This window comes from Acipenser ruthenus, chromosome 15 (assembly GCF_902713425.1).
Source record: "Acipenser ruthenus chromosome 15, fAciRut3.2 maternal haplotype, whole genome shotgun sequence".
Lineage (NCBI taxonomy): Eukaryota > Metazoa > Chordata > Actinopteri > Acipenseriformes > Acipenseridae > Acipenser > Acipenser ruthenus.
In genome coordinates this window covers 19,920,112-19,947,717 of record NC_081203.1, presented here as the reverse complement: position 1 = coordinate 19,947,717, position 27,606 = coordinate 19,920,112, and the positions used below count along the sequence as shown (strand labels likewise).

At 39.7% G+C, this 27,606-nt stretch overlaps 1 protein-coding gene across 2 annotated transcripts in view; it reads left to right on the top strand.

Moving 5' to 3' along the window:
* Window positions 1-27,606, top strand: part of LOC117419483 (zinc finger protein DPF3-like) — a 53,761-nt gene that overhangs the window by 4,129 nt on the left and 22,026 nt on the right. For both annotated transcript variants that reach the window (XM_058987360.1, XM_058987361.1), the window contains exons 2-6: window positions 19,217-19,377; window positions 20,017-20,124; window positions 24,264-24,391; window positions 26,404-26,499; window positions 26,798-26,870. In XM_058987360.1, coding sequence (XP_058843343.1) covers window positions 19,217-19,377; window positions 20,017-20,124; window positions 24,264-24,391; window positions 26,404-26,499; window positions 26,798-26,870 — 566 coding nt within the window. The remainder of the gene's footprint in view (window positions 1-19,216; window positions 19,378-20,016; window positions 20,125-24,263; window positions 24,392-26,403; window positions 26,500-26,797; window positions 26,871-27,606) is intronic.

The following is a 27,606-nucleotide window of genomic DNA, read 5'->3' as shown; positions in this document are numbered from 1 at the left end:
AACGCTTCAGAAGGGACATCCTCATCACAAAATAGGCAAAGTAACTGTCAGAACTGCTTGAGGGGTGGAGACAAATAGAGGAATGACACAAATAGAACTTTGCTTTTGTATTGCATTGCTGAGGAGAAAGATGTATTCATTCTGCCTATAAATACAAGGGTCAAGGGGAGTGGATCTTTATGCTTCAATTGCTGTACCCGAATTGTTCTGATTTATTATCATTTTTTTCTTCTACAGATCTTTGAATGTTTGTCCAAGTGTGGTACGGCATGCTTTATTTCAGTGCATTCATGTTTTATTAGTTTGTATTGGAAGACAGTGGTGTTCAGATTGAATGAATGTGGTGTTCTTTCTGTTATTGTCCCCTGCTGGGGGTGCATATCCCTGGTGATATAGCTGATGCACCCATATATCAGTCTGTCTGTCCATCTTGCATAAAGGGACACTTGTGAAGTTGTGGATTGTCAAAATATACATAGAGGCATCAGTCTATCCTACAGTATATATAGAACTGTGTATCCAATTGTGATAAAACTGCTAACATTTTCTATACAGCCTTGAGAATATCAGCCATGTCTGTGGATTTCACATTTACATTTTAGTTTACACAGTAGTAGGGGTGTACAATTTTTTGAAAAAAAATACACACAAAAGTAGAATATAAGTTGTAGGATTTTGTTTTTTTTTAACAGTGAACACAATCAATCAAACCGTGATTAACAGGGGCGGATCTAGCGTTGTAGCTTGACTGGTTCACTAAATTCTTCAAGGTACACAAAAGGTTCCCTGTGACCCCACTTCACCTCAACAAATTTATAACATACTTTAAAGGGTAAGTTTCACCCTATATACAAACTTTTGCGTGTTGCAAGAACTCAATATAACATTTTCACTGACAATATTTTTTAAATTTTTTATTTAAATGACTCGTGGTGATCAATATAGAATGACAATGCCTGAAATTGATCAATAATTCCGGAAATTGCCGAGCACGCTCTGAACGCTTACAACGTTTCAGTGACGTCAGTTTGAGTACCCGACAGACAAGGAAATGGAGTCCAATACAGAAACTGATAGCAATACCAGAGACAGGTATTCGGGTTACACGAAGATTCCCAAATGTCTGAAGATGGGAGAAATGGTAATGGAGCAGTACCTTACCGGTTTGAACCGGTAGCAAGGCCAAATGTTTACATCGATAATGTGCCAGTGAGAAATCAACCACCACCAGACTTGGTAATAATGATTGGTAAGCAACGGCACAATTTCAAGTTGTGGTATCACATCAGACGGAAGCTGTTTTTTTTAAGATATGTTAATTGCAGGATGAGATGTTATGATTTTTTTTTTGTATTTATTTTTAATTACCACATTTTTAAGTACCAATGATAAAGCGCCTTCTAACAATCTGAATTAGATCGCGTCTCTGCCCATTTCACACATTTGTATGTTTACCATACATAGCTAAGCAAATGACAAAATAGAATATTTATTCTTGCTTTTTATAACCACAACCCCTCCAGCTTCAGCCCTGATCATGAAATAAATTATCCTAAATGTGCAGATCCGTGATCTACTCATATTGTTAAGACGGTTTATCATTATCATTTTAAAGGAGAGATTAGAAAACAATGAGAATGAAGGACAGTGGCTCCGGGTCAGCTATGGCACAGACCCCTAGTTTTTGTTTGAGATATTCACATTGTATATTTCATGTATTTAATTACCTTACCCGGAAATACATTTGATTTATTTGCAGAACCCCATTGAAAATTGAATGCAACTTTTAAAACTGTCGGACGAGAAATGCTCTCTTGTTGAGAGATCTTTCGGAAATGCATGGATGCTATGTCCAGTATTATAAGAGTTCCCACAGAACTGAATAACAAACCAAAAATGCTTTTGTACAGTACAGAGCAAAATACCTTCACCATTTGATAAACAAGCCGGATCTAATGCACGCATCTGCAGTACACAGCTTGTTTGTTCTCAAACTGACGTCACTGGCAGCAGTTGCCAGATCACGTTGTTTTTTGGTTGGGCTGCTCAGGAGAGACTTCAAATCCATTTTTATGAGAAGTTAAACAAAAAATATAAACAATGTATGCATTTTTAGAAAGGTATTATAACGTACTTTATTTATATGTTGTCAACAAAAAATGTATTTTACATGCTACTTACACTAAGGAAATGTTCCTTTCAATGCAGTTTGGAACACATTTATTTGCTAGTAAATTTAAGGAACATACTAAGAGTACAACTATAATAAGCAATTACTGGAGTTATTGAAATATAAAAATAGCTTCTGCCTGTTTTTTATTTTAGTTTGTTGAATCACAGAATCACTGCCAACTATTACTGCTGCTTTGTGGAATTCAGATTTTTCTTGATGTTCTTTCAGTTTTGTAACTGCTGAACTCCAGGATTTTGAAGGATGTGTACAACCTGTCAAGTTTCTCTGCATTTCTTACCGTTTCTCTACCAAAACATGAAATTGTGCAAAGACAAAATATGTTTTTTTTTCTTTTGTTTATTTATATTATATACTTTTTTTAAACAGTGTACAACATTTTATGGCTATTTTTCCTCATCTAACATCTCGTCCCATGATGGTAACTGGAACGCTGCTGCAGCAGGTGATCCTGGTTTCATACCCTGATTGCTTTTTTTTGGGGGGGGGCACAACATTCTTTTTCTGCACTACTCTCACTGAAAAAATAAATACATAAATGAATTCATACATAAACACATTGCCATGAGATTTACAGTCTGTATTTTATTTTAAAATGAAAATAAAATACTGTACAGATAATCTCATATATAAGCATTGCATTTCTATCATTATAAATATATTTGACAATCTTCATGTTTCAATAGTTTCACAAATCGATGGATTATGCATGTCCAATAAATAACTAATGTAGCTTCTATTCAAATCTAGTTTAAAAAAATGTATATAGTTTAAATCTTAAATATGTAAATATGGCAACCTAGGTTAGCAACACTAAAATCGAAAGAAAATAAATCATTTCTTGGGAAAGTTTGTCTTGAAATGCTTCTAAACAGTAAACTTCACGTTTTTTTTTTTTTTTAACATCCCAACAAGTCTGCACTTGACCACAAAGTAGATTTATAATGTTCTAAATTACACAACACATTTTATTGTAACCAACTAATACCTTAGCGACTAGGGTGTTGTTTTTTTTTTTGTTTTCTTTCAAACTTTACTAGATTGCTGCATTTAAATGCCAGGTTCATGTATTAAGAAAGCGGTATCACTTATTTGCTAATTTACAAAAAACATGAATAGTACCTTACATTTAAAAGATTCGTCTGTGCATTACCAGAGGCTCTCTTGGCAGCCATTTCTGGGTTTCTTGGTAACCAATAGAAGATCAGCTTTTTTCCACAGCTAGCCAATGAGAAGTGATAGGGTTGGGACGTAAACACTTTTTAAAATGGTTGTGTGTAGGTGCTAGATTTCTGCAATTCAGTTTTTAGAAACTTGTGTGGTTCTCTATAAATACACCCGGAGTGTTTATCTAGCAACAGCACAAACATATGAAAAATAAATAAATAAATAAACTCTATCCAACGGGCAAAGTATAATGGCAAAACTTGTTGTCCTGGGCGTCAGGCGATATGAATTGCACACCTCTGCAGTAGATTTATGTCTACTTGTCTGTTGCCAAATAGCTCACATTTTTGTATACTGTCATGGACAGGAGGCACATTCCTGAAGTATTTTAGCTGTGTTTATAGCACACTGGGGGAGCATTCCAGTCACATGGTAATAACAGTTTCTGAGCTCAGTGCAATGTCTGTTAACCCATGTGATGATTTGAAGCAATGAGCGCTTGCAGACCTTCATCTAGAGCTGCAGAACTCTGATCGTTTCATTGAGGTCTCTCTGCATGCTGCATCCTTCTTAAAGCTGCAGTTTTACATCGATATATACACCATATCATTCCTTTTCTATATGTTTGCAAACATTCCATTGCTTTTGAAGTCCAGTTTGATACATTCCCACATGGCAGTTTCTTCTGTTGGAGCACAAGCATCCTTCCCCGTGCTTGTGATAAGTAGCCAGGCTCCTGCTGCGACTTGCAGCAGCCGGGTGTTATAAATAAATCTTCTAACTCTGTTATAGTCCTGAAAGCAAAGGGGAAGTTGGGAATTGTCTGTTTTGTCTGATGTTTTTGTTGTACATAACAAGATATATCACCCATAGCTATTAAACACCCAATAGAGCTGAATTCCGAAAGAAACTTCATAAATTCATTGACAGACATGTTGACTAGAAGTCTTGCGGGATTCAAAATGATAAATAAGGTTTTCTTGCCTCTTATTAGCACTGGAAACGTTATCACTGCCGTATTTTTTTATTGAGCTGAAGATCTGTTGTTTCTTTGCTTGTTTTTGATACTTTGCAACATAATAAATGAAAAAGTTGCTGCTGCTTCCCTCACCTAAACCCTTTATGTGTTGTAGTTCAAACTCACTGCAATGATATGTGACCTACAGCAAAGGTACCATGATGCAGCAGTCATCTGTGCCGTTACACTTGAAATCCTGAATTAACTTAAAAATACAAAGAAAGAACCAGATGATTCTCAGCTGATTTTATAATTGTATGAAATGTTTAGTTACAGATTGAATAAGGGAGTTGACCGAACAGAGGCACTCTGAGAAAAGATGGTTTCATGAAACACCCCCCCCACACTGAGACACTGCAGCATTGCTGGAGCTCAGGCCGGTAGCACAGTGGGACTGCGCTGAATATTGGACTCCTCACCCGTGAACTGTCGGTTTAATTTAATATTCGCCTCAGAGATCACTAGCTTACTAATACTGGGTTATTAGCAGTCAAATTCTGGGAAAGTGTTTCCTGCATTTGTGGTTGATGATAAATAAACCACATGTGAAGTGGAAAATGGTGCCAGGGCAGGTGTGGTGTAGTGTAGTGTGGTGAACAAAACACGTTTTAATTAGTATAATTTTCAAGGTTATTTCAAGAGCTTTCCAGGGGCAAAGGGCAAATGAATAATGTAAGTCATTGAAGAAAGGGGTCCACTTGGGCTAGAGTGACTTGCATACTTACTTTACACACAAGCACCAATGGAAGAGCCCATCTTGTGAGGACAGCTTATAGCAAAGAAAATGGTGGATCACCTTATTCATTTTTACTACATTAACTGCAAACACATCTGGTAAAAATGGATTCTGTCGTTCCAAATCCAAAATGGTAACAATTCGTTTCCTCTTTTGAAATGTAATCAATACAGTGACACTGCCCCAGCGCTGGATCTAAATACTGCCACACTATAAATGATCCTGCTGGTACCTCCAAAATGTGGGTAATTTGCAAATCTTTTAAATAGTAGTAAAACTTAAATAAAATCAAATTTAACTGAAAATGTATTTATTTTTTTAAAGAAGGCCCACAGAAAAAACTGAACTGACTTGATATGTAAAGTCATTGGATACCTAAATTATTCCTGTTGGAAAGCAGTAATATTTTTCACATAGATTATAATCTAGTGCAGCAACACATTAAAACCATGCAAGTGCTGCCCCTTTAAGTGAAAGAGAAATGCAGATTAGCTGTGTCCCAGGATCTGTGGCCCATCTGCCCAGAGACTCTGTGAATTGAGAGAGGTGCTGGGCATTAGCTTGGATCCCATCTGCTCTGTGTCTGGGAGTGTGTGTGTGTGTGTGTGTGTGTGTGCGTAACTCCCCCCTTTTTTATTAGCAAAGACCTTTTTTTTTTTTTTTTTTTAAATCACCCACATTTAACTGAAAATGTCTTAAGCTGTATGAAGCGTTGGACATGAATGCATGAGGCTTGCCCACTGTAGAATTTATAATTTTTATATAGGCGTTTGCTACGCTTAAACAACAAAAAAAACCCATAAAACATAATACTTCCCTTAACAACCAAACATTAAGTTACATTTTTACTGTCTTCTGCCGTAGCAATAGAACCCTTGCTGTGATCGGGGCTTTAAGATTAAACATGCGCACAATTCAATTTATTTTTACAACTACACATTAGGCTATTCATTAAACATGTAGGCTCAACTCAAGAAATGTCAGCAACTCAATTAATTAAGCAGCTTATTCATTTTCTGCTGTAACTTGAACAGTTTAATGTCATACGCTCTGTGTTGCTTACTAAATGGGGTGTTTGAGCAATGTAGAGTTTATGAATGCTAATTCACTTTCTGTGTGAATTCAGTTGGTTCCTTCCTTCATTGTGCTTCTTTGAGTCTGGCACAGTCAGTGAATCTCTAAGGGTAATGTTGATTGAAATCCAGTGTTGCTGTAGTTTTTAGTGGTATTAATACAGGGATCAATAAAAATCACTGTAGTTAAAGGGTCTAGCGCTGTTTAAATAAACCTAATGACTGCTTCTACATTGTTTGTTGTGCTCCATAGTGGTTGCTATTCCTTTTGCACCAGGCTTGATCATTGGATGTTCTGTAACGTGTGAGAAACTAAAGTGTTGTGCTTTGCAGAAAACAAGGTTGATCTGGTGCATTTTTGGTTTAATTAATTACACAGTTTTCTGTTCTCATGAGCGCTGGGAGACAGATCTCATCAAGCGGTCAATTGCAAGCAGCTGGGCTGTAACAGCAAAGCAAGTTGATACTGGAAACAAAATGGCTGTGCTGCTGTGACTCCTTCAGCATGGCTTGTTTCAAATTCTAGGGGAGAAATCACAAAAAAAGCACACTGTTTTTCAAATTTTAATCAATAACCTAGAATTTAAATGGTCAGGTGTCAGATCTTTAAGCATTCTCCATGCCTCCTAAAAACCATTCATAGACCATGCTTTACCATACTTGCTTATACTGCTGGGTTTTTTTCTACTGATGGTTAATCAAAGTATATAGGGCACATGAGTGCTGTTCAGATCCCCTGCTTTCCCCTTCCCCCTGCTATTTGTGTGTGAGCTGAGAGTGCTTGTCAGAATTGCCTGTCTGAATGGGGTGCTTCTGGTTAAACTGAGCACTGAGGCTGCCTGGGGCTGGCTGTGCTGCTGTAGGACTTGTGTGCGTGTTCACTTGAATTAGAGGTGATCTTCCATATTAGCGGCTCCTGTTTGCATAGAGACTGGATTTGAATGAATGGATGACTCTGTGCTGTTTGAGATAAAAGGAATGTGGCTTTCTTTGTGTTCTCTCTCGTGAAACCTTGCTCTGTCACAAAGAAAACTGAACTGAAGAGACCAGAGGTGCAATGGAAAATATGACAGTCACCAAGTTATCTTTTGAACTACAGAATTATGTTGTTAGTATTCAAGATGGAAATAAGTATGGCTGGCTATTGCTGTATAATCGGTGTATCTGTATAGCTGACCCCGCCTCTTACAGAGTCTTCTTGTGTGCAGTTTGGTGTTCACAGGAAGACCCTTGACCAATGCAACCATTGGAGCTTGATATTGCCAAATCTCAGAAGCAAAGCAAGGCTGGGCCTGATCAGTAGTACTTGGATTGGCGCCCGCCATAGAAAGCATTGAACTTGGTAAAATCATTTCTACGTTGAAATAGCTGACGAATATCTATTCTGGAGTACCAAAATATTTAGTAAGCAAACGTTCTGGGTGGGGCAGAATTGGCAACAAATGACCCACCCTTATGCTCCTCAAACCCACTGTGGTGCTATTCTATGAGCCCTAAATCGAGCACTTTGCAAATCTCAGGGAGCTAAACAACAATCTGTTTCAAATCTAAAGGCTGACGTTTTACAGTAAATCAGCTTTAATTGCAGTCTGCATCCTGTTCGTTGGGTGTTGCCTAGATTAGGTACTGTATGCTGCTGCTGCTGTTGTTTTCTTCTCGTCTACAGCAGCTGGGTGTTTCAGTTTAGGCTCAGTGTTGTTTTGCTGCAGATTGCTAGTTGTGGCTTCCTGGTCTTGGCTTTGATCCGTTAAATGAGAGTAGCAGCTTCAGCCCTCTTTCGTTTCCCCTGCCGGCCGGGGAAACAGCAGCAAACACACTGGGCTGGCTTTCAGCAGACTGCTCCCCCACACAGCCCTGTGTTTCTCTCCCTACCCTCAAGTTCTTTATGGAGTGCTTACTGCCTAATGGCTGAGGCTTCTGTAATCTGGTCATATTTAAGAGTGTGGAAGACAAAAGTAGTTTTAATTTGCACTATTTGAAACTTGTTTTGCATTTACAGTTGCTTAAAAAAAAATCCCCCCTACACACTGACCTCCCTCTTTTTTTTTGATAACTTAGAATGCACAATTATTTTATGCCTGATTGTCTCCCCAATCTAGTGTCTGATATTTTTTTCTCCTCCCGTATTACTTATTAGAGACCAGCCTGAAGGTGTCCTCCAGAGCTCACTGCATGCCTGGCCAGTAGGGTCCGCTGTAGCGAAATGACAGTACCTTCCGGTTTTGCCTCCTCGCCAGCGCTAATGCGGCAGTCCCTCTGGAATCCCCAGCGAAGACCGGCGACTTTGCACAGCCAGGACACGATCCTGCGCTCCCCTGACTATGACTCACACTGCACGCCAATGCGAACATGCTTTTACCAAGTGAGCCACTGTGTGCAACAAAGTGTGTGAACTGTAAACTGATCCTGGGTCTTTGTTAGCAGTTAAACTACCTGCCGCTTGTTGGGTGCAGTTAAGTACCTAACAAGCAGCAAGCAGCGGCAGCTCCTGAAAATGGGGCAGTGTTGACAAATATCTGAGGGAGTTGTCTGGGGACGCAGAGCGTGTCTTCTGATGTGTTATTTGACTGTTCCCCTTGGTTTTTCCCTTAAGTTTTCCTTGAGTTTAAGGGTGTTGCAGAAAGCTGCTTAACATATTTAAGTCAGCACCCTTGTTGTGGGGAAAAAGTATCCTCAAGTGTTAAGTGTACTTAAAAGTAAATGTTAAGGTTTTTTATGTAACCAGCACCAGATACTGACTCAGCTTGTGCTAGAGGGTGCCAGGATACTGTATGCTGAGCGAAGTATCCTTGACAGCTTTGATTGTCTCATCCATCAATACAATCGCTGGATTTGCATCTCCACTCGCCCTCTGGAACATGCATTAACCCATTTACGGGAATCCTAATCGATGAAAAAAGTGCACTTTTCTGATTGATAACCTGCTATTTTGCAGCAGCACACTGCAGTTGCTTTTATTATATATGCTATTATGGTTAAGGCTGTAGCAGTAATAATCAGAATCCTATACTGCATAGTATTCTATTAAATATTTAGCCAGACAATTAACTGTTTTATGGGGAACGTTTTTAGATTTTTCACTCTTTAAAAGTATTTTGAGGCATTACAAACCACTGCAATTCAATTCTGCAATTGAAAATAAATCCAAAAGGAAGATACAAAGTAAAAAACTAAATCAAGTCTAATTTTAATCTTGAGAATGTATCTGATAGTTTAAATGGTTACCATTTCGAAAGAAGGTGTTATGTATTAAACGTAGATTTACAGCCTTATTATGGTACACAGTTCAAATAAAGATGGTCTGTAGAGAACCCTGTTGAAGGTACGCAGGGTTCTTGTGTTGATGGTGGTGACATGTAACCCACACTGACCCCCCAGACAAAGGCTCAGCTATGACCAGGCAGATAGATCACAAATCAGTATTGCCTGGGAGCCTTTATCCCAGGCAGTGGGGAGTCTCGGAAGAATGCCCACGATTTCATAACTGCACTTGTAATCTGCTTGGGAAACTCTCTTTAGGCTTGTAACAGACAAGGAAATGTAATTGCTACTGATTCGTATGCTTGTTAATGTGACTGGTGCACTGCATGTTTCTTCCCTTTTATCTCTTTTACGCGCTTTTGATGTATTTAGCCAAAACCAAACATGATTATCGACACTACACATGGCGCAATAAAAGCCATACACTTGATGGCCAATGTGGCTGGCTTAATATTCTTTAACCTTAGTGAGTCTGCTCTCAAGAATAGCCCACAGACAGCCATTGCAGTTAAACACTATTTAACTAATAAGAAATGACTAGCCACTATAAGCAGAATGTAATCAATGCTAAAACATATTTATCAGAGTCAAGTCTCATTGGTGCATCTATCCTGATCTACAAACGATGGAATAATACTGTCTTAATTTCCAGGTCTTGTAACATGTAGCCTGCAGTATATACTTTACTATACAATAGTGCTGTGTCGAACACGTGTTTTTCGTTGTATGAAAATTATTCAAATATTCTTTCATTTTGAAATAACTGGAAAAAAATATATAATTCATACCATACCACAATCTGTCAGAAGTACCCCAGTATTACCGATTTAAAGAAAGAGGGCTAACGCTCTTCTGTGCAGTAAGATGTGTGATATTTATTTCAGACGTCATTTATGCATTGGTTTCCTTTGCCTCTTTCTGATACAGTCATTTATAAATTCATTTAAATGAATGAATCCGAACGTGAACGTTTTCGCCATCAAATACATTTCAAGCAGTGTTTGTTTGAATAGTCAAATATCCCAGCACTACTATACAAACAAATAAGATACTACATAAGAACAGCCCCCGAATGCTGAGACACTGAATCCCGCCCCCAGAGAGGCAGAGGTCTGGCGCTGTGTAGCCAGAGACTGCAGAGTCATACACCAGCCTGCAGGGTCTGACAGCAGCACTAAATAATTTAGTGTCAGGAGAAGTAATGAGTATGTAATGAGTCTGTGCAGTGAAGCACTTGTTCACAAAATGCTGAGAGGTGCACAAAGCACAACACCCCCATACAAATAAAGCCCCCTGACTGTGATGGATTACTCTACTTCTTATTTCCTGTGACATTTACATGTTTTGTTCGCAGTTTTAAGAGTGTTTCTGTGTCAGCCCCATTACATATTCAACCATATTTTTTATTCCATAAACAATGTAAATCAGTCATGCTTTATTATCTTGTGATGTATGTATGTAATCAATTACAATAGACAGTACAGTGCTCCCCCTTTTAAGAGGCTCCTTGTGAAGAAGATCACTCCACTCTGCTTGTTTATTTTACTTCAGAGCAAATTGTTTGTTTTAAATTAAAATGCCATTATTTACAAATTGCTGTTGCCTCTTGCGGCCTAATTTAAGAAAATTAATATCAAAGTCTTGGTTTGGGCACCTTTTAAAGAGGGTCATGTTTCTGGTGCTTATAAGTAATTGTTACAGTCCTTTTACAAGGGGGCTAGTGAGGATGAGAGTGCTTTTAAGCAAGGAACTGGATTTTAAAGTCTTGGTTAGCACTCCTTTAAAAGGGGAGGGGGTCGTGATAGTGTTGATAGTATTAGAAAGAGGTTAGAAAATGGATTTAAAGCTTTGGTTAGCACTTTTGAAAGGATGACCAGTGATGATTGTTTGAGTTTAGTAAGATAACTGATTTTAAAGCCATGGTTAGTTCTCAGGATTCTTTTTTTTTTTTTTTTTGGTTAGCACTACGTTCAATGTGGCCAGTTGTGAATGTTGATCATGCTAATCCAGTAAGTAATGTCTTTTATCAAAAGTTGGGAATGCCTTCTTGATGCTGTCTGGGCATGTATACTTTGTCCTGTAAGCCCAGGGATCGAGGGATATTTAATGCCTGTCCCTGCAGAGAGCGGAGCAGAAGTCTAGTGATTTATAGACTTGCCCAGGAAAACAGTCAAGTCAGGAACTCTGGCATTTCACACGATTGACTCCAACTGAGCTGAAAAAGAGGAGGAGCAGAATAATAGATCAAAGAGAGAGAGAGGGAGCAGCTTTATCTGAGAAAAATCTGAGCTTCAAATCCTATTTTAATGTTTCCTTTAATTAAGGCTTTAAATGTTTAATTGAATACAAGTTTAAACCTTTTGTCTATACAAGTCATTTACTTTTTAAACTATTATAAAATGGCTTGGATAAATTAAACTCTGTGATTGGCTGAACAAGATCACATGACAGTGCAGTAAGACAATTCTTACTAGGGTTGAATCACATGTTATGTTTTTTAGCTGTCTTTCCTACTGCGGATTCAATGGCTTGTAGCCTCCGTTTATGGAAAACACTTTCAATATGTTTGTCACAGCTTGCTTTTCGTTTGTAATCCACAGGAACATTACGTGCTGTACAAAACTGTGCCACCACTTTCATGAAATGTCCCCTTTGGATATTTTTCACTTCTCTGCTTAGCTTAGTAATATTTGCCATTTTGCTCGCACTTGCTGTCACCATTTTTCAACCAATTTCACTCCACAAACTTCCACTCCACTCATTTGCACACTTGGTCGCTCTGCTACAGATCTTATTGACTGACCTACATAGCTATACATGAATGCTGCGTGCGTACACAACCAAACAATTTACACATACTCGCAGGTTTGTATTTTCAGTGCATGACATACTGCGTTCTAAAGGAAATAAAGGAAGTGCCTAATCAAATGTGTTTTTACATCCATTTCCAAGATTTCACTGACTTTATTCAAATTCACAATTTCCATGACCTCCGTGACAAAATCCTAGCCTTATGCATGACTGCCTCACTGACTGTCTGGGAGATTCTGGAGAAGTTAAACTAGGGTGGAGAAGTGACACAGGCAGCATGTTTGGAGGAATACAAAATAAAGGTGCAGAATGTGATACATTGTACTAGGGGAAGTGGTTTCAAATGACAACTTTACTTACCAAAGTGTATAAAACATGTAAATAAGCAGTTATATTTTTAGTTTTTTTTTTTTTTTTCTAGTTTTCCTCTGCAGGAAAATAATACATCCAAACTGCACTTTGAAAAATAACCTTGAATAGTTTTGTTCAGAAAATGTGTAGCTTCTAAAGACAAACATAGCAACTATTTTGCACTAGAAGTAAGATACGTGCAATAAAATGAAGTTTAAAATCTGATTTGTTTTCTTTTTATAAAATCAATATAGAGCGATTTTTCTAAGCACAGTAACCCACTCCAGAGTGTGTAGTAAGACCCATCTTAATGTACTTCTGTGTGGTTGAAGGAATTCAGCCTTTGGCCTTGTGCCTCACAAAGCACCCAGGCGTGTGTAAGATATGTTTTGCCACACACCCTGTCGTGGATTATTGCTTACATTTTCCACTTCGCTGAAAATGTGTCAACGAAAACTGCCAACGAATCTACAGTAGTATGCAACTGCTCCTTTTGCTATGTGAAAGTCAGTTTAATTGCTGATACTAACATGGCTTCATTGTTAGGAAGAGGGGGACATGGCATTTTGAATTCATATCAACCAGATAGGAAATGTTCTGAGTGTAAAACCTTTTTACTTAGCACAGCTTCATTCAGTAAGCAGCTTGGATGCAAAAAATAACAAGTTACTGAGAGTTGGGGAATGTACATGCATGTAGGTTATTTACTTTTCATTACACTGATGACTATGAGTTTGTCTTTCCAGCGATGTATGTTACATTACAGAGTAGACCCAGGATTAGACTGAAACTGGAACCTCTTCAATGTGTAGCACATGACTGATTCAATCACAATGCAAATTATAGTGTTATACATAAGAGCTGCTGCGTTTTCACTTTTGCAAGTCCATATAAACAGCAGATTGAACCAATAGGCTGTGTCATCAGCCAGTAGATTTCCGTCACTAATTACCCTGAAGGAATTAGAGCAGATAATCAGGGGTGACTCACGCCCTATTGACAGTGTTAGATGTAGTGTGCATATAGTGTGCAGATCTGGGTTGAATGTGACCTCTGAATGCAATTATTTCATGTCTGAACTCTAAACCATTGCATGAAATTGTTTAAAAATCAGACAGGTTGTTCTCATACACTCACAAGGCAATTGCATATACTTCTAGCCTGTTCAAATAGATTTTAAAATAAATATTATTTTAAATAACGGTTGCCAATAACACCTATCCCAAAGACTTCAGAAAAGCAGTGGGATGGCACAGTGTTCAGTGAGTTTCTACCTGGACAAGAAGAAAGCAAAGGCAAGGGCTGCTCTACAGTGTGGTTCCTTCAGAGGCGTCTGATGGTGAAACAGATGAGAAATTAGAACTTCAACTGTTCAATGACGAAGGGAGAGGCGAATATGGCACTGCACTGATGGCATTGACAATTCAATGTTTGTTCTGCTAAACTTAGTTTCCTTAACTTGGAAATGGTTAATACTGAGGCAAGACGTCTGACCATGTGTGAGGCTGATTGAGACAGAGCCTTTGCAGCAAAGATTCTGCAGTCACTGTAGCTTATCGAATCCAGCGTTGCCTGCCAGTACAGCCAGCATCATCAGGAACTCTGTGTCTCAAGGCAATCCAAGGAAAACAGAATTAATCGCAGAGCAATTACCATTTCTGCTGCTTGTGTTGTCATTGGAATAGGCACACCAATACAGATCTATAGAAATGTATTTTAAGTTTTATAGTCATCGCAATGCTATTGCCAGCTGTAAGCGATACTTCTACGGAGTATACATGCTAAGATGATATACATTTAAAAAAAATGCCTTCATGTTGTTGATAGCGAATTCTAGCAACAATCTGAGGACCTGTAAGGTTTTGTACAAAACAGAATTACGGGCGCTAAAATGCAGCGATGTCAAAGTGTTTTCTAATCCAGTGGACAGGCAGTAGAGGTTCCTATTGAGTAATTGAGGTCCTGATGTTACCTCTGCCCAGGGCCTGACTGGGGCCAGCCTGAGGGCAGCAGTAATTTTTTTAGCTGTCCTCAAACCCTCCTTTCCACAGGCTCTGGGCCACATTTAATGAAGCACATACTGTATCTCTCTTTTAATCTCTTTGCGCAGATTTATTTCCCTACTCTATTTAATGCAATTACAGGGTATTTGAGTAAAGCAGAGGGGAGTCCTCCAAGAAGCTGGAACAGAGACAAAAGAGAGCCCCCCCCCTGCACGGTGGAGACCCCTCTGCTGTGGGTGTGCCGGTTCCAGCGAGAGCAGTGGCATGGAGCTTAGCAATAGGGACATGCAAAAAGCTTAAATAATGACCTTCCTTTGAGCACCCTAGCTATGTAGCACCCTTCTATTGAATTAAAGGTGTAGTACGGGCTCCAATCCCTAACTGTACAAAACTAGAACCATTATTAGGTACCATAGTATAATTCAAGGCCTCTCAAAGCTTAATATTACATTGTGGGAATATTTAACACCTGTTTAGTAAACTTTTTTGTGTGTTTTGTAATTGCAACTTAGAGCAGTTGCTTAGTTCAGGTCACTGTGCCAGAGACACTGATGGCTTTCAATGGAACACAGACTAGCCAAAAAAGTGACCTGCGTCCAGCAAATTCTGCAACTGGAAATGGGCGTGTGTCGTCCAGTGTTGCAGGTTTCTGATTGGGCCGCTCTGCAGCACTAGTCTGTTGCTAGTTGCAACACGTTTCACACGTCTGCAGACTTACGATCAGAGTTGTGCTTGCTTTCTGGTGCTGGTTCCTGCAAACGCTGACACGTTGGTCAATGCAGACACTGTGCTGAGGGCCGAGCTTGTTGCACAGGCCCCTACTATCATGCCCCTTGTGAAGTGACTGAAATCATTCAGGTTTCCTGTTAGTGTAGCTGAACAGCTCTTGCATAGTTCCAGTGGAACTTCATCTGTCCCAATACTTGTTTGCATTCATTGCAGACTAGAGATTTTTTTTCTATTTTTACTTACGTTCCCCAAGCAGATTTTTTGCATACTGAGCTCCCTTTTAGCACTGCAGCAGGTTTGGTGTTTTCAATTAGTATTTAAGGCCCCTATAAAAATAGTTTTGTTTCACATTGGGTATGGCAGAGGGGTTTCATTATTATTTATAGGTGTTAAACAAACAGAGCCGCTGCTTCAGTGTAATGGTGTGGGAACAAACGAGAATGAACTACCATGAAGAAATAGCAGCCGTGAATACAGCAATCAACTACAATCCACTACAAAGCAAACAAGTCTTGCATGTACTAAATTGTACTTTACAGTAAATATTTGTTAAGCTTGATACTAACTTAGACATTGGAAGCTCCTCCTACAGCAGGACTGTGTCTGTTTGGCTTTTACTATAAAGTGTAGCTTTTATAGCATCGTTTGTTCTGAAAAGAGAAAAATACCTAATACTAGAAATAAACAATTACCAGCCGACAGCACTTGAATTTAAATAACAGAGTTGAAAATTTAATTCAGCATTCTCAGAAATATAAAAGTAAATTACTAAAACTATCCTTTCCCTTGGAGGGGTATTTCTCTTGCCCCTGGAAGGCAGTGTCTGCCTTGGAGCCCTGCGTGGTGACAACTCCCTTCCCTCTCCGATTCCCTGGGAGAACACTGCATCTCATTGTGTCTGCTCTGGCTGGAGGTTGGCTCTTTGTCCGAAGCGACATTCCAAACATTTCTGTGCATCTGCAGGAGCAGGGAAGCTCAGATCTAATCAAGGAGAGGGAATGGATCTCTCTCTCTCTCTCTCTCTCTCTCTCTCTCCTATCTCCTCTCTCTCTCTCTCTCTCTCTCATAATGTATAAAACTACGGATATTAAAACTTAGTGTAAGTGGCTGCATAGAGGTACCATATATATTCAAATTAACACCACCCTTGAATAAACGCTACACTCAGTTACCAGATTTGTAATAGATGCCACACTCTACAAGGAACAAATAAACAGGAAACAAATTTACCAAGGTCACCACCCTCGAAAACCGTACTACTGCCAATAAACACCACCATCGAAAACCGTACTATTTCAAGTAAATGCAGCCCTTGAATAAACATTGCAGCTGTTTTAGGCAATTTAAAATTTGAAGATATTGAGTATGTTTTCCCCTGCCCTGCTATGAAAGCGAGTGTGCTGCCCACAGCTCTGTGATGAAGGGCCACCCAGCTGCTCCCCGGCACAGACCCAGCCCCCTCTCCCAGGAGATCCCTTCGAGAGCCCTTCGCTCTCTTCTCCTTTCAGAGCTCTTTTATAACCACTCCTCCCACCAGGAGAAATGATTACAGCAGCTTTTGTTTCAATAGCAAAGTAATTAAAAGCAATAAATTAAAACAACAAAACACATTGTAGTTTAGTATGTGTGTGAAAGCAGTGAGTTCGTGAAACACAACTGCTGTCAAACCAAACAGAACTGCTCTTCTGTCAAGGAGGTAGTGGAATGGCTTTGCTTTCATTTAGAAATATGTAGTGATAACCTAGGCTTTAAATGCAAAGGGTGGCAAGTTTAAAACATTACTGCCTCATCTGGGTTTAATATATGTGTATATATTTGCTATGTGACTAAATTAGTTCAGTAGGTTTTTCATCTGCTTTTTTGTTGCAGATTATTTGCCTACATTCTGTATTGCTTACTAAATGTGTAGTGCTGTTGTAGTAATGTAGACTTAACTAATTGTAGCTATAAAAATAATTCCATGAATCTTCTCCAGTTTCCACTTCCATTAGCTACATACTGTTGGTCTCAAATGGTCAGTATTTAAAGAAACCCACGTTATTTTCACTTTAAAACAGACATCTGGTACTACACTAGGTTGGAGAAAGCTAGTTTGCTTTCCCTCCTTGGTCATTTCACCCCAGCAGCGTCTTCTGGGTCAAAGCATGTTATTGGCTGAAAGCATGTCAGTCAATACAGGGCAAGCAGCTGGTTTGTTATTGATAGGAAAAAAGCCAGTGAAGGTATGTGGACAATTTACTCTCCAGGTGAAATGACCCAGGAAGTGCAAGGCAGTTAGAGATTTCTTTAACCTAGTGTACCACATTTCATTAAAGTGAAAAATACATTTTGACTAAAACATGTGTTTCTTTCAAAACTGCACATGTGAGGCCTATGTAATGAATGGATGGCAGTGGCAGAGAAAATGTATAGAACTATTTTGTTAACTACTTTTGCTTTCAACTCATGTAATGAAAAGCAACTGCAGAACTAAAGTGTAAACTGTACAGTTTAGTTTAATGCAGGTATTATACAACTTTACACATGTTTCTAAACATGCCATACCATATTGTATTCATAATGTTGTGTGATACAGCCCACTGAAATTTCTGTGGATCAGATAGTTTGTACTTGATGGCTTGGATCAGATAGTTTGTATTAGATGGAAACTGCATCACATTAAAACTATTATTACTGTTTAATTAGTCTTATTTAACTGTAAATGATTAAGAATATAGTGTATGGTTCTGTGTAAGGTACAAGCTGAAACTCACCCACTCGTGGAATGCATATCGGCTTGTATTGTACAGCACCCTATACAATGTTCTATATATAGCATCCTTTATGTGCAAGCAATCGAGGACGCTTTATCTACAAACTCGGTTCCTACAAAATAAAATGTAGTCAAAACTTGATAACAAAGACCTGTCTTCAACCTAACCTTAAAAATATCAACTGTGTGCAGAGCATGGCAGCTGAAAGCCTTGGAACCACCGCTCTTTAATCGAAATCTAGGAGACTGCCAGCAGGCAGCCAGGGACATAGGGAGTAAGAAGCTCAAATAAACACACCCAAGGCCTTATAAGCAAAGAATAGTTCAATTGATCCCTCTGAGTCATAGGTCAGTTTAACTACAGTGGTCTAGCTGCAGTCAGGCATGAGATCAACTGAATTATAATTACTTTAATTAAGAAGCTGAAGATTGCTGCGATACGGTGGCTCACACGAAGTAAGAAAATAGACAGCTTCACCTTGAAGCCCAGAACCTCAGGATAGAAGGCATCTGGTGTTTTAAAATTCAGCCGCAGTGTCTTTTACAGTCGGTCTACAAAGGCAGGCAAGAGCGCAGCAGTGTCCTGAACCTGGGGGTAGCTGTGTCTGTCTCCAGCATTCTTAAATACTCAATTCTGTCCACCCCCCACTAGCACAGTAAGCATCCCACCAAGGAAAACACACTCCTCCATCTGCAACTATTCCGTCTGATGAAAAGAAAATACATGACCTTGTGATTAAAGCTGAGGGACTGGGAGAGGGAGGGAGGGAGGCAGTGTGGCCTAGTGGTTGGAGCGGCAGGACTGGGAGGGAGGCAGCGTGGTTAGAGCGGAGTGACTGGGAGAGAGAGTGGAAGGCAGTGTGGCCTAGTGGTTAGGACTGATGGACTAGGAGGGAGGCAGTGTGGCCTAGTGGTTAGAGCTGAGTGATTGAGAGGCAGTGTGCTGTAGTGGTTAGAGCCAAGTTACTGGGAGGCAAAGCAAAGGTGCTTTAAACTTTAGCTACAGCTAAAGATAATAAGGTTACCGTGCGTCTACTGTGTGTGTTAAGAACTGAATTGCCGTGTCTAATAATCTAATAATTAGCATACTGATTTCCATTGTTGACTGTTTCCTCTCTCTGCAGCCTGGGTGATCAGTTCTACAAGGAGGCTATTGAGCACTGCCGCAGTTACAATGCCCGTCTGTGTGCAGAGCGCAGCGTGCGGCTGCCCTTCCTCGACTCCCAGACCGGGGTGGCACAGAACAACTGCTACATCTGGATGGAGAAACGTCACCGGGGACCAGGTGTGCACAAGGGAAGGGGGGGGCGGTGTACTTACTCCTCCTGCTTCATTGTTAGGGATAAGCTTACCAGCTGTTTTCATAGGATCAGAGACTAACAGTTAACCACACGGATGAAGGCAAACTCTTGTCTACCTGACTTGATTATAAAGTCGAGGTAAAACTAAATGTAGACAAAAGGTTCCATAAGAACAAAATGTTTGTTCTGTTTATTGAATTGTGTGTGTTCATTCTTTAAGTTGACATAAAAAATAGGGGCTGGGTTGAAAGGTCATCACATGGCGTTCTGGAACGAGGTCACCAGAGATGGAACAGACAGATAGCATTCCACTGCCAGCTGGGAATTTATCTGAGAGCTAGTTACCGACAGGGGAAATGATTGAAACCGGACACAGAATGACATCAGAGGTTTTAAAAAAAACAACAAAAAAACAACACTCAATGGCATTTTGAATTCTTTAATCTTTTATTATAGCAATTAGCAGAAGCATGACTTGTGTGGTATATATTTTATATTACTTCATCAGCCCAAACACTACATTTTTCCATTCTGGTATTGAATAATTACCAGCACTTCAATGGTAATATAACAGCAGTTTGAAGCTCACATTTTTGGTCGTGTGTGTGTGTGTGTGTGTTCAGGGCTGGCGTCTGGACAGATGTACACGTATCCAGCTCGCTGCTGGAGGAAGAAGAGACGATTGCACCCACCTGAAGACCCCCAGCTCCGCCTCTGTGAGCTCAGACTGGGTGAGTGAGGGGGTGGGGGACGGAACGGATGAGGGAATGGAAGAGAGAGTACCAGGCAGAGCAAATAGGTGGTAGAGCAAACATATACGCTGGAGTAACTAAGCTGAAACATGTTCCACCCCCTCGATATAACTCTACAGGTGCACTCCACTTATAACCAGTGAATTCTCTTTACAGTGTATTCAAGTGAAAAGCACCTGCATTTCAATAGGAAGTTCTTCTGTTTAAAACGGACTTGCTTATAAAGTAAATGCTGTATTTTTACTGCCTGTAACGTGCTGCGTCTTGGGACAGTAAACAAGTGGAAAAAAAAAAATGAAGACAACCGCACAAGCTTGTGTTGTGAAAACGCCTCTGTGCAAACGGTTAGAAGCTTAGACACACACATCAAGAGAGAGCGGGACAGGGGGTTGCTGCAGAGAGGCCCAGTGTGCAGGCCTGCCCCAGTCCCTCAGACCACAGGTGAAGAAAGGGCTACACTTTGATGTGACACACAGCACAGTTAGACCAAACATTTCCACATAGCTTAAAAGGAAACTCAGTATTCGTATGAATATTGGATCTTAACTGATGTATCATTCTTCTTGTGCAAAAGTAAGAGGTATCACACTAAGCAAATGTAGTATTTCTTATCATCATCTGGGGGTGTTCCAGGGGAACAGGTTAATGGTGTGCTGGGGCTTTAGAAATGATTCTGAGAGCTTGATTTAAGGACATAGGAGTGCTTTAAACTTCTTAGTTTTAAAAAGTCACAAGGATGCGATGGCTGACACAGAAAATGATACAAAATGAATTTTTAAACGGCAATAATATTTTATACTCATACCAAGTTACTCTGTAAAGGTAGTACATATTTCTAAGAAACTTCACTGATAAAATAGTTTAATAAGACAGGGTCTGGTTAACTGGTCTGCCGTGTCAAGTGGATTTATTTTTCCTACACTGCACTAGTAGTTTGCAATTTCTTCCATCTAGCTACAGTGTATGTAGAAGGCCATTTTCAGGTGGGCAATATGGGCAATGCCAGATTTGCCCAGTTCTGTAGGCATCCTGAATCTTTTTGAATTTCCTGGGTGGCTGAAAGCGTGTTGGCCACTCCCTCAAGCTTTGTGCTGTCTGCAAATTTCACAATCTAATGATCCCTATGGGAAGCTTTATAAGGCACAGTCGTGACACTGTTTAATGCAGTAGGAAGCGTACAGCTTGAGAGTGGTTGTTTATAACACAACTGAACATATTCAATATAAAAGTGGAGATATTGAAACATGCTTGTTTGTTTGTGCTGGTGTGTTTTATTATTTGCAGTACTGCCCTATTCATGAGGAATGTGTACTAGTGGTTTGCTTGGCCCTGAAGCTCCAGCATGACTCTTGTGCGTTTGCTGTTTAACTTTTTTTTTCTTTGTCCTGTCTCCTGTTCTTCAGATAAGAAACTCGAAGCAGCGGTTGTAATCTAACCTTGAGTCTGGGTGATACTGCTAGAATCAGGAGTAACACAGCTTGCGAGAAGCGTTTATTTTTAAATTTAAAAGCATCAGCATCACCTTTTTTTTTGTTTTTTTTGCAAATTAGAAACCTGGAGAAAATCTGTGGGAAGTCAAAACAAATATTCAAATATTCGAACAAACACTGCTTGAAATGTATTTGGTTGCAAAAATGACCGTATTCGTATTCATTCAAGCACAGAATTCATGAATGACTATATCACAAAGATAGCATGGAAAGGAAACCAATGTGTAAATGAAATAAATAACACACATTCTAATGTAGGTGGAGGGGTGTTGGGGTTATTTTAATCCCAAGAGCAAATTTATACTTTTTTTTCCCAGATAATTCAGAATTAAAGAATATTTCAATATTTACATTTTGAAAGACCATTCATGAAAAGCCCATGCTCATCCCAGCACTAACATAGACAGTTTCTCTCAATGGGACCAATTAAAGAAAATGAATATGTAGTTACTAGGCAATGGGGCCATCTGGCTCTGGAGGCACCTGTCTATCAATAGGTATTGCCGATACTTTTTTAATGATTGCTCTGATTTTCTATTCACAGCCTTGATAGGGGATTTGTATGTCACCTTTATTATGCCAGTGTTACTGGGGTGTTTTAATAAAAGATGCCTGGGAAACGCTGTGGAGCTAACCTCGTGTGCTTGTGGAATCCGTTGTGCTGGAACAGTCTATTTTCAGACTGATTTCCCAGGGGAGAGCTGTCTGGTCACTGACAGCTGAAAGTCAACGAGCACAGACACAATAGCAAGGGCTGCAAGGCTTCAGTATGGCTGTGCATTTAATAAAGAACGCATACTACACAGGCCAGTGTGTGTTGAAAGGGTGTATATCTTCAAATGTCATTTTATTAAAGGGATTGTTGCTGTTTTCTTTTAGCTGGTTATTCCTCTAAGTTTATATATCCCACGGGGTATGGAATTTAAGTCCCACATAATTAAACTGGGCATCAAAAATTATATAAATAATAAAATAAATTGGGCATTGGAGAATTATTTCAATTTAGCAACACACACACACTATTGTGGTAGAGAACAGTTGTAACAAGCGAAAAGCAGACAGAAAAAAGGAAATGGAGTGTGTGTGTGAGAGAGATGGAACTACTAACTAGAGAGAAAGCCCCAGTTAAAATGTGCCGATTAATCTTTAGCCGATAAAAATGTTGAATTATTAGATTGATCTCTTAATCAGTTTTTTTTTTACCTTTATCTTCCCCTCTTCATGTTGTTTGCAGTCATTACGTTCTGTCACTTCAAGATTAATTATATTCATTATTATTCTACCTGGTTCTGAAAAGTCTCTTGTAATTCTTGATTAATCGGGAAGCACAGACTCAGACCAAGCGGTAAAGGCTGTCCAAGCAAGCTCAAAGCCAGTGGGTATTTATAGCATAAAAGCAATGATTGTGAGCACCATGAAAGAAATAACACCAGCTTGAAAAGGGTGTTTGAAGCTACACCGGCACCCTTTCATAATACAGTATCTGCTCATTCACTTTGCCAGTCTGTTCAGTGGGGATCATTCACACCACAGCTATCCTTGCTGTTTGTACAGAAGCCCTGGGTTGTACTTGAATACTAATGCAGTAACCTTTCCCCTCTCCAGCCCACGGCAGGACACAGAGGGAATTCGTTGACTGTCTTCTTGAATCAGATCTCAGTCCCCTGGGGGTGGGGTGCAGCTGTCTGCACCTGGGCCAGTCCTAATAAAATGACACATACACACATGCACAAGTTTAAACATGTATGAAAAATTATGTTTACCCTACATGTATTTATTAATGTGAGCGCCATCTTTAAACAATATCATCTTTTAATATTTATCACATCTCATAATTCTAAACATACTGAAGACCTGGAGTCATTTAAAAGTGCCGCTCACATTAACAAAAATGGGTGCAGAGTAGGAACAATTACCTTAAAGGGGAACTGTAATGCAAATGAATATATAACCATTTCAATAGAAAACATGTTAACTAAAGCTTTTGACACATTTTCAGCCTCTCCTTGAGCAGTATATCATATAAAAAACATTAAAACAAATTTACATTGAATGTATTGGAGCTCTCTTCCGTCTTGCTTTGTGTGACGTCAACGACAACTCGCTCTATCGTCACACAGAGTATTCTATTGAGCGCAAGTCCCGTTCCTGTATTATGTATCCATTGTTTTGTTATGGCCGCCCTTTGTTAGTTTAAAGGCTTACAATATTGTAAGGTTACAATATGGCGGCGGCCTGCATTTCCAGCTGACCCAGAAAGCTGACAAAAAAAATTGAAATACTGGCCAAACGCTTAACTTAACAAAACTGGCACAGCGAGACGTATTTGTTATGTATACAGAGCATTTAGAGAGCCTTGTTATTTTGAGTACATTTCCCCATTAAAATCAGCAAACTTGTACTAGTGGGTTTCTTGTAATTAGAGAATCATGTGGTAAAAATGAGATTGTGGCAATAGACAAATTTAATATCTGCAAATATATCTTATAGCAGTTCAGTTAAAGGTGAAACAACTTCCCTTGTAAATATTTCTTGTCCTTTGGCTTAACTTCGAACTGGGGCCCCTAATGTGTGTTTGCTTTGTCTGAATGAATTGGTAGTGGTTAGTTTCCTGCCGCTGTATTGCAGAGGGAGAGCTGCCTCAGAGGAAGGAGGGCCAGCCGGCTGAGGGGACCACACTGGAGGCCCTGCTGAGGGGAGAGGGGCTGGACAAGAAGAACAACTCCAAGGACGAGGAGAGCCTGCTAGAGATCCAGGTCAGACACCCCAACACACTCCCACACACACAACAGAGGCTCGGATGATACAAGACAGGAACTCGCTAGCATGTAATTCACCTCTCAGAGCTGTGAGGGGAAACTCTCATGGAGCCTGCCAGCCTTTTTGTATCCCTGAACAGCACCAAGGTACCATTGCACAATACAATTTTGAGGAATAAAATGAAGAACAAATGTCCCACCTGGCCGTTCTGTATTGGTTGTCAATAGGACACATTTTGGGTGATATGTGGTTACAATGATCTGTTCAGGTCCAGGATACCAAGCACTCTAATAAGGGGTCTAAGTGTGGTAAGACCCACACCCCAGTTATGTAGTCCCTACTTGCTGTAGGTTAAATACAGTTTTGTGTGATTAAACAAGTTGGGAAAATGAACCTTTTTTTCTGTAACTGTTGCTGGCATCGTGCCAGGCCTGCTCTATTTGCGCCTTGTCACTTTGAGATTATATTACATGATCAATGTAGTGTAACAGGACACACATCTTCACAGAGTGCTCTCTGGAGTGGTCTGTCCGACAGGAGTCCTGTCATGGATATAATATGTAGCCTTATCGCTGTGTAAACTTTACAAAATACATCCTTATTTAGACCTCTACTTCACAATTCACACTGATACCAGTATCTATGTATGGAACCGATGTCAAGCAACCCATAAATACTCAAACATTTTAATAATAAAAAGGTAAACTTTTAATAACAAACGACAGGAAGTGTTAAACACTGTAATTCCATCGCCGGGATCTGCTGGGGATTCATACTTTGCTCTTGTTTTTTTTCCCTTCGTTTTTAGTTGTTTTTTTTTTTTTTTTGCTGGCAAGACACTGCCGTGCAGCTGTGCAGTAGATTGTGCTGGCATTTTGACCGATCTAGCCTATGATACATATGTCTATGGCAGGCAACTAGAACTGAAGGCGGCTCCTGAAATTGTACTGAAACTATTTGTGTAATTGCCGTAAGAACCACAAAAAATGATTGCAAACATCATACAAAGTTAAGAAACTAAGACATTCACTGAGCTTTACTACATTAAAAGTTTAAATCAAAAACACAAAATCTTCTTAACCAAAACAAGTACCATGCTGGTCCTTCCAGCACGAGTAGCAATTGTGTTTTGTTTTCTTTCTTTTTCTCGTCTCTCTCTCCCACACGTTCCTCGTCTCTCAACACCCGCCACCAACACAATCTTGTATACATGTGGCCATGGCCGGAGGACACTATGAGGACACTGAGATTGTGTCCTCAGTTGTTTTTTTGCATCATTAATGCTGATGCTCATGTAAAAATTCTGGTAAAGTACGAAAGACTCCTTGATTTTCACTGTTGGTTTGCAGTGTAACATAGATTTGGAAGTTGAATAGTAATTACCAAGCAGTATTTAAATACTGTCAGCTATAACTTGAAACCTAAGTTTGACCTCGATAGAATGTCAGCTGTGGTTGACACAGCATGTGGCCATCTCGGAACTAGCCATCATTTAATCAATTCGGAGATGGCCACATTCTGCACGGGAGTTTTAGTTTGCATGGTCGACAGCCAATTTGTCAATAACTCATTAGCTGCTGACCACGCATTCTCATGCGATGTAGTCTGGCAGAGAAGAGCTCCAAACATCACCCCTGCCAAACCACATCAAACTAACATGATAATAACACATTGTGTTTTTACCCCAAACAATACATTTATTTTTAAATCATAATACAACAATAAACCATTCTTTTTTTCAACCCATAACAATACATATATCAGCAGGGCTCTGCCCTGCCTTATATTTAAATGCAGGGCTCTGCCCTGCCACACCCCTTCTAACATGTTTAAAATAGATACTTAGATAGGAAACGTAACATGGTACAATTATGCAAGCAGTGACTGAGGGGGTATGTGAAATATAACCAGTGTATGTTGTCAAGACCCAGTTTCAGGAGGCTGTATCACGGCAGGAGAAGTCATTAGTGTGGCACTGTGTAACCTCGCCCTCCTTTACTCCCTGCAGAGAGTTCTGGAGGCTGACGAGAACGGAGATGGTTACCATGACGACGACGATTTTGAAGTTGACACTCCAAAGCGAAAACACAGGACCAAAGGACGAGTGAGTATTACCTTGAGAACGAGCCTACCTGCCTCAAAGACCTACCCTGGGTTGTGTTTCAGTCCCCTTCTCAAAAGGTACCACTAAAGGAAGCTATAACATGGCGCCTACTCGTAACCTAAAAGGAGCTCTAGCAACAACACGTTGTCTTTTACTTTATTGGGGATGTCCAGGTTTTTCAAGCACCCCCGTAGAGTCAAGTTAGTGTGCAGGGCGCTGTCCTTGCTGTGAATGAGAGAGGTAGAGCCCCCTTCAGTATAAGCGCTGGTGAGCTGAGAGCTGGTGTGTTGTTTTGCAGGGCCGTGGCTCAGGCAGGAGAAGGGCTGAGGCTGCAGTCATGGAGGACCAGGACAAGCCCTACGTGTGTGACAGTAAGTGATCCTGCACAGTGTTGCTGAGGCCAGACAGGGCCAGTCACACTGCACGGCACAGCACGGCACGGCACGGCACAGCACTGCAAACAATACCCTCACTGACACAATATGGAAAACTACGTCTTACCATTACTAAATAAACAAATAATTATCCTGCCTCAGTGGCAGAGAATGGGCTGGCTGTAGCTGGGTTAGAAACTCAAACTAGCCCTGCACTCAATCCTGGGATTCAGATTCAGAACTGCTTGTTCTGAAAGTTCGGAGATATATATATATATTACTGAATCACCTATCAAACATAAGAAAGAAAATGAACCAATAGTTCAACACTTCACAAAAAATAAACATAACACGAATGACCTAACATGTTTAGTTTTAGAAGAAACACCATTACATAATGTGCAATATAGAAGATATAGAAAGGAATAGTAGATTGTTACATCATTTAACTATGAAGTAAATCACATCACAAGCACATTAATAGATTTAATTAGAGAAAAACATTATTGTAGTTATCATGGCATCAAAAGCCTATAAGGACCTCTACTGTTTGTTTTCAAACACATTATGTTAAACATACTGAAATGTTGGGAAGTTGGCTCATTTGATATAATATTTATTAGTGTTAAACATCTTTAACATTTTTTTATTTTTATTTTGCATACTTTGATCTCAATCCACATTTCTGTAGTATATATCAACTGAAACTAAATACACCCTAGGAAACATTTAT